At 38.7% G+C, this 13,563-nt stretch overlaps 1 protein-coding gene across 1 annotated transcript in view; it reads left to right on the forward strand.

Annotated features, from left to right (window-relative positions):
- mmp15b (matrix metallopeptidase 15b) overlaps positions 1-13,563 on the forward strand; it is a 50,042-nt gene that overhangs the window by 9,606 nt on the left and 26,873 nt on the right. The window contains exons 3-5 of the mRNA XM_048605811.1: positions 5,427-5,588; positions 6,693-6,913; positions 7,576-7,714. Of these exons, the coding sequence (XP_048461768.1) occupies positions 5,427-5,588; positions 6,693-6,913; positions 7,576-7,714 (522 nt within the window). The remainder of the gene's footprint in view (positions 1-5,426; positions 5,589-6,692; positions 6,914-7,575; positions 7,715-13,563) is intronic.

The following is a 13,563-nucleotide window of genomic DNA, read 5'->3' on the forward strand; positions in this document are numbered from 1 at the left end:
ATCCCTAAAGGTTCTTTTACCATAGTTCCATGCACTATGAGATTGGTCTTATTGGCAACCTTGTAATTATGGCCTGAGTGAGTTGTCCACCTGCAAACTTGCTGCTGAACTAGGGCACATCAAAGCCAATCTTTGTGATAATGGCTACCCTGATCAGATCATTTCTCGTTATATATCACACAAACTCATAAAAGGACCCAAACCTCTTATTCTTGAAAGGTGCCCAGTCTACCTCAGGTTGCGCTGGCAGGATAAGGTATTTCAAATGTTCGAGCAACAGATGAACAGATGAAACTAATTAATTCACACTGCTATTACGCAGTTGCAACACAAGTGGTGTTTGTCACTTACGGAATGTTGCTGTCAAGCCAAAAATACAATTCGCCTGTCTACAAATTAGTAATGCATATGAACTTCAGTGCTGGTGTGATGCCAGCTATGTAGGCTATGTGAATCGAATCAAACAACATAGTCCTTCAGCTGTTTGCCACAAGCAAGGTGCTGACTATACCCATTCTGCCCACACTTGCAAAACTCTTAACACAGTGTCCAACATTAAATGTGATTCGGCAGTTAGACAACAATTGTTGGGCTATTGAGTGTGTGAAGAATCATGCTGACAACCAATTTTAGGCAACATGGTGCACGTGCATTTACTGGAAGCTGTATGTATTGATACACAGAGCCCTGATCTTAGCAAACGGAAAGAACATATACAGACACTGTGCCTTTCCACTAAATAAAATAGGTGACAGCCATTTGCTGATTCATGACTTATGGCAATGCCCTGACCAATCAGAGTCAACCTGTCTGATTTAAAATTTAAACAAAGCCTGCCAGTTAAATTCAGTCACCATTTGTGGGTCCATTCTCCATGACAATAGCTCTACCAATCCAAAGCCACTTGCCCTCCAATCAGCACTGTTTTCTCATGTAGTATAAATGTTGGCTTCTGTTTGAATTGGCATTCTTGCGAATTGTCCTGATGAGTGGAAGATGAAAAGCTTTGACAAAATGTTTATATTTTCAGCAGTATTCATGTTCTGTATTATTAAAAAAATTGAACATTTTTGTTGAACCTAATGTCAACTGCATTAAACATAGGCATTTTGCCCATCCATCTTCCAAAAGATTAAGAATTTTAGTAAAGGATAAAGGAAAAGGGACAGGGTGTACAATAAGCTTATAGAAGGGATGGACAATAAATGTGATATCTGTAAGGAATACCAAAGGACACTGTCACAAACTACAGTAAGTCCACCCCGAGCAACAGATTTCAACAATGTAGTGGCTGTGGATTCTAAAACATTGGATCAAAAGACAATCATTTTACGCTTTGTTGATTTAGCAACCAGATTTTGTTGGTTGACAATAATATTAGTAAAGATAAAATAATTGTGGATAAGGACCAGACCTGGACAAATGACAACATGTTTCACTGATAATAGGGGGTAATTTGATAACAATGAATTTAGAATTTTGTATACAAATATAAAGATAACAGTTATAAATACGGCAGCAGAAATTTCTTTTAACCCTAATAGACAAAACAGTTCATAAAATTTTGGCATATCAGCTAAATTGTAAGTTATCATCTGCACTGTCATGGACGATCTATGTAAAATAAAAACCCATGGCAGATGATCTGAGGACATAACCCATTTTAATTAATTTTTGGTAGAAATCCTAACATTCAATCATTAAGTGTGATCAGACCCCGGCCCAGGAAAGGACTACAATGAGCTGCACTTTTTCAGACCACTTGAATGCACTGAATCCCAGCAAAAAAGCTTTCATTGAAGCCAAAGACTCAGGAATTTAGTGAACATTTAGATATAATGTATGACCATTGGAAATCAGTTTACAACACGAAGATATGCTTTATCACCAGAGAAAGAGGCTTAAAGAATGGAGAGGCCCAGGAAAGGATATTGGTAAAGACAGAAACATAACTGTACGGCATGGGAACTAACTGGGTATACTTTATATGGTTGCTTGGTATAGCTTATAAATTTGCAGATTTTAATGAAATTAAAGGAAAGTAAAAAGGAGCCAGATACCTGTCATAACCTAATGTTGAGTAACACAATGATGAGGATCAAACTGTTGCACTGGCAGCTTTTCTGATTATGGATAAGTCAATTCTGATGATCAAAATGAGGCTATTTTGTCCCAAAGGACAGCTGATATAAATGGGTACTAAAGTCAAATATTTGCCAGAAAGCTAGTCAGTGGAGAATGTAACAATTATAAGTACAGCAGTGATGGCCACTGGAAAGTACAGAAGCTAGTTTAATGTACAGCATGAGATCAGGGTTGGGACCGTGGGTTGGTAGTATGAAGCATTACCATGTTAAGACCAGAAAACAAAGTGCAAGCTCAGACAGTGGGTCTGAGAGTGAGCATGCCCTCGGAAAGAGATCACAAACCACTGAGAGGAATGTATTCATAGGAGAAAGAAGTTAAACAGGCCAGAAAGAGATGTTAGGCGAGGTAGAGGGGAGGCGATGGCCTAGAGGTATTGTCATGTTATAGTAATTCAGCGACCCAGGTAATGTTCTAGGGCCTGGGTTTGAATCCCAACCATTGTCAGTGCATTATGGAATTTGAATTCAAGAAAAAAATTGGAATTAAAAATCTAATGATGACCATGGAACCACTATCGATTGTCTTAAAACCCCTCTGGTTCATTAATGGTCTTTAGAGAAGGAGACACTGTCCTTATCCGGTCTGGCCTATGTATGATATACAACCTACAGAAATGTGGCCAACTCCTAATTGCCCTCTGAAATGTTTCAACCACTAGTAAGGAAAAAAAGTGAAAATGTATGGACCTCCTGACATCGACTGATGCACTGGAAATGACAACAACAAACACAGCCTTGTTGATCCTGTAAAGTCCTCGATAACATTTCGGGGCTAGTGCCAAAATTGGGAGAGCAGTCACAGAGATTAGTCAAGCAACAGCCTAAAGTAGTCATATTCATGGAATTATAGAAACACTATGTCCCAGATGACACCATCACCATCCCTAGATATATCTCATCCCACCGGCAGGACAGACAAGCAAAAGTGATGAAAAAATAGTGTACAGTTAGGAGGGAGTTGCCGTAGGAATCCTCAACATTGAATCTAGAACCCCTCCCCCCATCCAGTTGCTGATGACAGTACTCCTCCATGTTGAACATCATTTAGCAGAAACACTGAAAGTGGAAAGTGCGCAGAGTCCACCACCAAGGGTTGCTCAGGAGCATTATTACTGACTGTACTGGTAATGTCCTAAGGGGAGCCAGCAAGAGAGAAGAACATATTTGACTTCATCCTCACTAATCTGCCTGCTGCAATCTATGACACTGTTGGTGATGGTGATCACCACACAAACCTTTTGGAAATGCACCCCTGTCTTCACATTAAGAATACCCTCCATCATGTTGCGTGGCATGATCACTGTGCTGAATGGCATAAACTTTGAACAGATCAAGCAATTGAAGACTGGGCATCAGTTAGGCACTGTGGGCCATGAGCAGCAGCAGAACTGTAGTCTAAAAATTAATAACAGATGCTGATCAGCCAGAATTGCAAAGCTGGGGAAAATTTGGGATGTACACATCAGTGCAAAAAAAAGGGAACAGCCAAGCCAAAAAAAAGGTCATCCGAATGTTGAGAATCAAAATGGTCACCACCACAGATGGAATCCTCACTGAAATATTAAAATATGGCAGGAAAACACTTTTGGAATGAACACATGACTTCGTTGCCAGCCTCTGGAAGTGGCAGAGCACACACTCAAAGGCTGACCACCAAACCATTGTCAGTGCATTCACAGAGCCATGTGACAGAATGCAGTAAACATCCAGTGTTGTTTGATGCTGAACAACACAGAGGCTCTTCACAGCCATTGACAAGCTGAAGTCACCAGGTACCTGGTGTAACTTCTATATCGAGAATTCTTGGCATTTAGTTTGCTTGCATCACGTGATAAGATGGGAAGCTGCATATTAATGCGGTGTGATATGCAGTTAATAAGGCCATTGATATGCGATAATACGCTAATAAGCAACTTGCTACTTCCAAGCTAGAATCTCGCCTGAATGCCTGGAAATTACTTGATAGATGTAGCAAGTTGATCCTGATATAAGGTTAGAACATTCCAGACTTCTTGTGAGATTCTGCCGCATTGATCACCATAGCCCATGTCGTTCAGGTGTCCACATGGTTATGCCCTATATCTTTTAATCTCGCCTTTAGTCATGGCTTGCTGAGGTGACACGTCAGTCTTCAGAGACGAAAGAAACTAATCATGTTTGTCCTTTGTTAAGGTAAATGACGAAAAAATGAATACGAAATATACCTAAATAAGCTGCTATAATACAAAATCATCCAATGCAATTATTATAATGTTCAACAGAAATGAGTTCTTATGGGACCAGTCATTAATTTGATAAGTAACCACTTTTATTCAGAAGATTATCACTGTTTGCTTTGATTGACCTCATTGGCTCCTCTCGGTGATCGGAGACGGCAGTGGCAGCATCAGAGGCAGCTCCTCCCAGCAATCGGTGGCAGCAACAGAGGTGGCTCGTTCTAGTAATCAGTGGTGACAGTGGAGGCAACAGAGGTAGCTTGTTCCAGCAATTGGTGGTGGCACTGGCAGCAGCAAAGGCGAGCATTGGAGCATTTCCCCGGAGAAAGCGGACTGAAACTCCAGGCCAGGGCTAGGCCCAGGGAGATAAGACTTTAAAATCTGGACTTTTTCCTTTTCTTTTGGATTAGGACTTTTAGGTCTGGGCATTTTCCTTTTTCTTTTGGCTCTGTTTCTTTTAGTTCTTCTCTTCTTTTAAATTCTGATTTTGTATTTTGTATTGTGAGGTGGTTCCGTAGAATGGCGACTTTGTACACTTTTCACTGTACTGCTGTACTTGAGTACACGTGACAAATAAAATCTAATTCTAAAGAATTTCTTCAAAGAAAATAGCTTTGTTGGAGAAAATTATGAAATATGTGCAGCATTGATTAGATTTATTTTGAGAAATCTATGAGTGGGAGATAAATTAATTGTCTTTGACAAATGACTATTTCTTGAATGTATGTAACATTGCCGTGATTCTTCAGCTGCAGCCTGGCAATTTTTTGAATTACAGGTCCTATGTTCATTTTGTTACACATTTAGGAAGGTCAAATAATATCAGTGCATTGTTCTAACTGTGCCCTAAACCACAAATTATGCTGATGTCTTAATTTGATGCTATGTTAACCAGTACAACTGCATGTTATTTTTGATTTCCCCTGTGTCTTCTATCCTTTAGCCATGTTTATTATCTGACATGAAATGAAAAATATATTTTACTATGGTTTTCAGAATTACTATACTGTGGTATGTTACTGCTTAACTAGTTTTAGTTAAAATCAATTGCTTTTGCCCACAGGGAATGACCTGTTCCTTGTGGCAGTACATGAGTTGGGCCATGCTCTGGGCCTAGAACATTCCAATAACCCGACTGCCATCATGGCACCCTTTTACCAATGGATGGATACAGAGAAATTTGAGCTTCCAGAAGATGATCTGAGGGGGATACAGCGAATTTATGGTAAGCTTGAGGGATATTACTTTATTTAGCCTCTATATTTTGAAGTGAGATTCATTTGTGATAATTCATTTGTAATTCCCAGTTTTGTCACGTTTTGAAGGAATTTAACAGAGTTACGGAATGATTCTAATATTTTGAATGCCAAGAGGGGTTTTGATAGATACGCAGGAGTTGTTTCAGCCTTTGGACAAATTTCTAATAACAGCATACCGCAAGGGTGAATACAGTTCTATATAAAACAAAGAATTGTGGATGCTGGAGATCTGAAACAAACAAAAGCAGAAATTGCTTCAGAACTCCAGTTCTGAAGAACGATCGCTAGATTTGAAATGTTAATTCTGTTTCTCTGTCTACAAATGCTGCCACACCTGCTGAGTTTCTTCATCAGTTTTTGTTTATATACAGTTCTAATTTACACTTGATCTGTACTTTCATTGCATCACAACTATCATTTTAATCACAGGTGCCACACACATTTCTAAAAGCTCAGCTCGCGCTGAAGTATGCTTCCATGGTCACTGACAACGTTTTGGACTGATCCAAGTAACTGTTCTCCAAATATGGTAGACATCAGTCTCCTTACATTTATGCCATGCCATTTTTGCCCAGGAGAATATTCAGAAGCAGTAACCTTGGTTATTTTCTGTTTTTTCCCTCTTCTGGTATGGAAAGAAAGAGACCAATTGCAGTGCTCTCAACCATAGTAAAGATTATCCAGTTCAGCACGGAGCAGTGATGAATCAGGGATTTTAGTGATCTTTGTGGCTGAGGCCACACTATTACATCTATTTAATCATTGAATAACAAGAGATCTGGTAAAAATAATAAATCAAAATGAGGTGCTGGAATTCTGAAATAAAAGCAGAAAATTCCGGGAAGCACTCAGCTGCTCTGGCAGCATAAGCAGAAAAAAATGGAAGAAATCTAGAGTTAACATATTGAGTGAATTATCTTTTATACAGTTAATAGTCTGTACCTCATACTATGTATGTGAGTTTGATTATTTTCACCTCTCCCCCAGTTCACCCCTCCTTCACTTCACCCCTGCAAATGTGTAATTTATTGATTACTGCAAGGTTCTGATATTCATTGCTTTGTTTCTAGGTCCACCAGAAAGCAAACCCAAACCTACAAATTCATTGCCAACTGTGACACCACGGAGACCAAAGAAACCCAAAACACCTTCGGAGAGAAAGCCATCTCCCAGGGACCCTGATTCCGATAATCCCAGGTCTACTGATGGACCTACCCAGTATGGTCCGAATATATGCGATGGCAATTTTGATTCTGTGGCCATGCTGCGGGGAGAAATGTTTGTATTTAAGGTAAAAATAGACTGCATGTTGTTACTGAGTTTTTTCTTTAAATCTAGTTTTTTGTCAAGTATTCCAGAATAAGTCTGTGTAGTAAAATTTTTTTAAAAACTTAGGATCAAACATGTGGTGATGAACGTCAAGTAATCTGATGCAGATTTAGCAATGGTAAATTTGATACAACTCTTTAATTTCTGTTCTTCAGGCTCTCTCACCATTCCCCATAAGTGATGCAAAAAAGAGGAATAATCATTAATAATTAGGTGTGTCTCTTAACAATGCACAGAGAGGCAGTAACTGCAGAAGTAAACATGTAGTACTAGACAACTAGAAAGAACATTAAACGAATTATCTAGATGTATACCCATAGCAGTACACTTTGGGTTAGTAATGTGATTTTGATGCTGGATCTCTTATTATTGCAAGCTGTCCACATAGATGATATTACTAAACCAAAGTGTACTGGTTCACAGGAGGATCGTAATACCATTGTAATACTTAAATTATGCTATTCATTTAGGCTTGTTTAGTCCCTTACAACTAAGAATTAGTTTTGGTGATAAAAGGCATTTTTAAAACATCTAAATATTATGAACAACGTGAGAGATTTCGAGCTTGTACAGATCTAAAATTTGGTAAATGTGTGACCTGATTTTGCTCTCATCTCTAAATAGGGTCTTTGGTTCTGGAGGGTTCGAAATAACCGAGTACTCGACAACTACCCAATGCCTATCGGCCATTTCTGGAGAGGACTGCCAGCCAATATTGATGCAGCATATGAACGGCATGATGGAAAATTTGTATTTTTTAAAGGTAAAAGTTGCTTATGAATTCTGACTGACTGTATCCAGTGGGGAAGGGGAATGAGGCCAGTGCATTAATTACCAACTTTTCAAGTACATTTTGGTACCCTCTTTACATTAGAAGTTATTGCTTTGAGCTATGCTATCATCAGTGTCAAAACTGCTTAAATAAAATTGCTGCTGTTTTGGAGGCTATGCACTCTATGAAGGCAGGTGACTTCCAATAGTTCTGCAGCATAGATAAGAGGTGATGGAACATCAGTACAGAAGAGGTCAAAAATCTTCACCAGTCATGTGCTGATTGACTAAGTTCTTTTTACCCATCTCAGTATTAACAATGACATTTGCTACAAATGTATTAGTTAGATTTGCCATTGTTGGAGGCACTGGTACTAAAAGAAGTGGTCACAAATAGCAATCTTGAGATTCATGAATATACTGTTGTATTAATTGCTATAAAATTGATCTGCAGTATAAATTTGATGGTTTTATTTCAGCAGTAGCAACGGTAGAGACATACAGGACACTGGGGTTTTTCAGGCAGAAGGTCACACTTAATTTGGGAAAATAGACCAATCAATAATCTGCTCAAGATTATTTTTAATTTTACAGTGTCAGGAGGCATAAGAATGGCACTTCTGACCCAGTAAAAATTTTCCAAGTGATCTGCAATTAATTCCCAGTGACCCTGGTCCTATGCAGAGGGGCCAGTTTCTTCTCCTGAACAAGCTAGCTCCATCAGCGAATCAGTTCAGTCCAAATGAGGTTCAGGAATTAAAATTAATCTGGATACAAGACGGAAACAGCAGATGGCTAGAGGATATACTTTGCCCACCAAATTCTTGCTTTTCAACAAATATTAAAATTAGCCCTTGTGTGCTTATTACTCCTGAGGTATGGAAGGAAGCATTTATTACAATTCGTCTGACAAGATGAATTGCTTCAAATTGAATTCAGTGTCGATTTATTACTCATTGTCATTGACACGGGTTGATTCTGTTACAGGGTAAGTTTATTGCTTTTGCGATGTGACAGGTTTAAATTCTGAAAATGAAGATGTGTGATATTGTTACAAAAAAAAATGGCTAAATAGAAGCATGACAGTATGCTGTTGTTGTTCCAGAGGTGGAGAGGAATACATTTATATCACTCAGTAGACTTCTGAGTTTCCCCTGTTTTTTCAATTCCTCCATTTTGAAGCTACCTTCAAATGAACACTGCTGCAGCTATTGATATGCTGAACATTGCCTCAGCTCTATTTTCAAATACTTCAACCCTAGAAAAATCTTCCTTGTCCCATATCCCCTGAACCATCTCCCATTTTGCTCTCTAACATTCATGGGACACTAATTTGAGGATAGCTTGGTTGGAAATAATTTGACCCCGTCTCATTTTACTGAGCCTCAGCAGTCTCTGTCAAAATTGTGAACTGCTATGGGATCATGCCAGATGGTAATCCCTAGAATCTTTCTTATAAATACCACCTTCCTCCCTCAATTAATCTCCCCTCCTTTTCTAGCCTCATTTCAAACAACAAAGGCGAAGTGGTCCTGGATTTCTCTGCCACAAAGATCAAAACCATCCATTTAGCCAAATGCTACCTCCTCCTTATTTCTTAAGTCAAACAGTTCCTCCGGATGCTCCAGTTTCCTCCCACAGTTCAAAAATGTGCAGGCTAGGTGGATTGGCCTTGCTAAATTGCCCTTAGTGTTCAGGGATGTGTAGATTAGGTGGGTTATAGGGGAATGGGTCTGGGTGGGATGCTCTGAGGGTTGGTGTGGACTTGTTGGGCTGAAGGGCCTATTTCCACATTGTAGGGATTCTAAATAAAAAGTATTCTAGTCCAGAGATCAACCACTAGATCCAAGGTAAGTGCAGGATAGCGAAGGGAAGCAATAGTGGTTGGCTTGTAGCATGGCAGGTGGTTAGAATTCCCAGCAAGTACATCCAGATGGACATTTAGAGTTGTTTGATTTTTAGATCTGGTCATGTTACTGCAGACCACATGACCTACCCCACTTCCTTTTCTGTTAAGCTGGCATAGAGGTCCTGTTATTTCATTGGGTGATCTGTGCTATGACCCCATCCCCCAGGTAAGGATCCCCAATTTATTATGATTCCAGATGAGACACCCTAAAGTCATTACATTCCCAGTGAGAGGGAGGAATTTGATCACTCTCTTTATTCAGCCTCCCGCCTTGCCTTCGTCGGTTGCATCAAGGTTAATTTAACACAAGGAACCTTTCCCTTGTGGATATCTTGCCTAGTCCAATGTTTTAAATTTTAAAAGGAACAAAATTAGCCAGACTTTCTTGTACCAAACAACACATAAGCTTATTTGTTACTAAATGCAAGGAAAAATGATAAAATGCAACACATGAACTCATCTCCCATGTTCCCTTTTAGCTGTGTGGCTGCATGGTTGCACAGCTGGTCAGATTAACCACACAGTGGGAGGAATATTTAGAGGTAACATAGCTCATCTTCATCTTAAAAACAAGACTTTTGCAAAATCATGTTGATTTGATCTTATTATGTTCTGATTTTCTAAGTATACTGCTCTTACATTTTTAGTAATGTATTCTAGTAGTTTCCCTAATGACAGACGTAGGACTAATTGGCACGTAGTTTCCTGCCTTCTGTATCCCTCCTTTCTTGGATAATAATGCTACATTAGATCATTTTCAACCTGCTGAAAACCTTCCAGGATCTAAGTAGTTTTGGAAGATTATAGCCAATGTCTCTACTATCTCAGCAGCCATTCTTTTAAGACCTCAGGATGCATGACATCTAGTCCTGGGGACTTACTGAAGTTTAAGTCTAATACTCTCTCCCTGGTGATGGTGATTAATTTAAGTTCCTTCCTACTTATCACTAGTTGACTTTCAAGGGTCTTTGGGAAGTTTTCAAAGTCTTCTACATTGAAGACAGATGTAAAGTATCTGATAAAAACTTCTTTTTTTAATTTAATAATATCCTTAACTGCCTGAGTAAATCATGGATCGATCTTTCTTGCCAGGCTTATTTTTTCAATGGAATGCATTTTTGTTGAACATTTTGAATTAATTCTTTATAATTTTCCTATTAATATTTTATAGCCACATCTTTTGTCTACTTATCCATTTAAACTCAGCCAGCTTTCCCTCAAACATACGTGATTGGTTTTGATTAAGTTTAATATTTTGGTTAGTGATCAAATTATATTGTTTTCAAATGTAAGATGGAATTTGATTGTATTCAGATCCCAGTTCCTTTTACCATGAGATTGCTAATTGCACTCCCTCATTATCGAATACGGAATCTAAAATAACTTCTAAACTTAATTAGTTCCACAACCTATTGTTTCAGAAAACCGTCACAGAAAGCATTCTACAAACTCATTCTCTTGATCACCTTTCCAATTTGATTGGTCCAGTCTATATAAAGATCAAAAGTACCCCAAAATTATTGCATTGCCTTTGTTATTCACTCCAGTAGTTTGAATCTCTGTCCATTGGTACAGATGCAGTTAGGAGTTCTGTTTTCTGACTCTTGCTATTCCTAATCTCTGCCTATAAATTTTACTTCATAATTTCTGAGCCAAGGTACTTCTCTACTAATGTCCCAATGTCTTCCTTTATTACCAGGGCTACCCATTCTTCTGTATTGTTCTGTTTGTCTTTTCAAAATATTATGTACCCTGGAATATTTATTTCCTGACCATGGTCACCTTGTAACTATGTCTCTATAATCGTAATTAAATCTAAACCATGTTTCTCTATTTGTGTCACTACTGTGATCTGTCTTATTGTGGATGCTTTGTGCATTCAGATACAGAGTCTTTATTCTTTTTCACTATTCCTTGCATAGAACTTACTCAGTTATGACAATTGCTATTAAAATCCCCTTCCCCTCCTGTCCCACCTGGCATATCTTCTCCCACAGTACTATACTGCCCCATTTTCTCAGTTATTCTCTGTGGATTTCTAAGTCTCCTTCAGCCAAATTCTCCTTCCTCATCTATGTAGTTTAAAATCTGATCCATAGCCTTGTTATTTGATTCACCGAGACACTGTTCACAGTCCAATTTAAGTGGGACCCATCCTAATGGAACAGCTCTTTTTCTTTCTTAAGAACTGGTGCTAGTTCCCCTTGAATTTAAACCCCTTCTCACACCATTCTTTGAAGTCTGCATTTAATTCTGTAAACTGCATGACCCTTTGACAGTTGGTGCATATCTTAATAGTGAGAGCTTTTGTAAATGAGAATGTTATAAGGGTTAATTTCTGTGCAAAGTCTCATTTTATCTTTAATTTAGTCATTGACAAAAACTTAAAGTGTTGTGAAAGAAAGCAAAAGTGAGATGAGGCAAAACATTTTCATACAGCAAGTGTACAGAGTCTGGAAGCAATACCTACAAGGTGGTGGAGACAGGTTCAATTGAGGAATTTGAAGGGACATTAGATGATTAAAATGAAGCAACGAGGAAAAGGCAAGAAATCAACACTTACTCAAATGCCTGAAGAGCTGGTGCAGACACAATGGGCAAACCTCTTTCTGCATCATAATGATTCTGTGCTTCCCTTAGTTACTGTTCAAGTAAAGAGAGGTTATGTTTCATTCCAGCCTTAAAACAGAAATATATAAGCTCTCTAAGAGCAGCTGTAGCTAACTAATGAGTTGGCTATCTTAAACTGGTCTTCAGAAGCTTGAATCATTTTTTTCTGAGAACATAAAAAGAGCCACCTCTTTTTAAGTGCTGCTTATTTGCATAGACGGAAAAGTACAAATTCCATTGAAGAAGGGAAGGAGGTGCTCGTTCATTTTTATATATCTTTAGCCTCCAGTAATTAGCTCTTACTCTGGTAAAGTAACTGGTGAGTAACTGGTAGCTTATTCTTCTTATTCTAATTGTAATCAACCATTTTAAAAGTTATGGTAAGGCAGGTCAACTTTGCCAAATGGAATATACTTACTGTGGGGGGTAAGCTGGAAGTCCAGACGCACCATCTGTCTTAAATGAGCACATCTGCAGAAGGTGTCACCAGAAGCTTGAGCTCCAGGTTTCGGAACTCAAGTGGCAGTTGGAATCACTGTTATCAATCCACAAGGCAGAGAACTTTGAAGATAAAACATTTAGGGAGGTGATCACAGCAGAAAAGGAATGGATGACTAGATTGCTTGCCAATTGATTTTCCCTTTTGTATATTGGTGAAGTAATGGCTCCTTAGGAGTACCTAACATACTGATATAAATTGAGTCCTGCCATTCTCAGAGTTGTACCAATTGTTAAAGTTGTTTTTAGGGTATGCACAGTACTCAATTTACCTGATGGTTGATCAATTAGGGACCAAGTTTCTGTACTAAACAATAATCAGACTGTAGCTACAGGTAACAGATATAAATCATTGGCTTATAATGCAACTAACTAAAACTCTAATCCCCTTATAAACTCGCCAACCCTCTCTCTATTCACACACGTACACACAGACTACACAGATGCACACACACACACACACACACACACACACACACACACACACACACAAAAGCAAGGATCCTAGTTGAATAGGCCCTTGGTGTTCTCACTTGTAAAATGTCTCTTCATTTATTAGCTCAATAGTCATAGTTCACGGCAACTGTTGCAGCAGATTTAACTGGTTTTGTCAAGTTTCAACTGAGTTTTTTTTAACCACAGAAACAGTTCTTCTGCTGGGAAGAACTGCACACCCTTCTGTTTCTTTCTCTGTTTCTGGATCTCTCCAACTTGTTTCCACTTCCAACCTGCTCGGTTTCAAGATCCTAACAGCTTCACTTGTAAGCAATTTCTTGGTTTCTTATTGTCTATACATTGCAGGAGCCAACAGCCACAAAGCAGAA

The sequence above is a fragment of the Rhincodon typus genome, chromosome 15 (genome assembly GCF_021869965.1).
Source record: "Rhincodon typus isolate 14 chromosome 15, sRhiTyp1.1, whole genome shotgun sequence".
NCBI lineage: Eukaryota > Metazoa > Chordata > Chondrichthyes > Orectolobiformes > Rhincodontidae > Rhincodon > Rhincodon typus.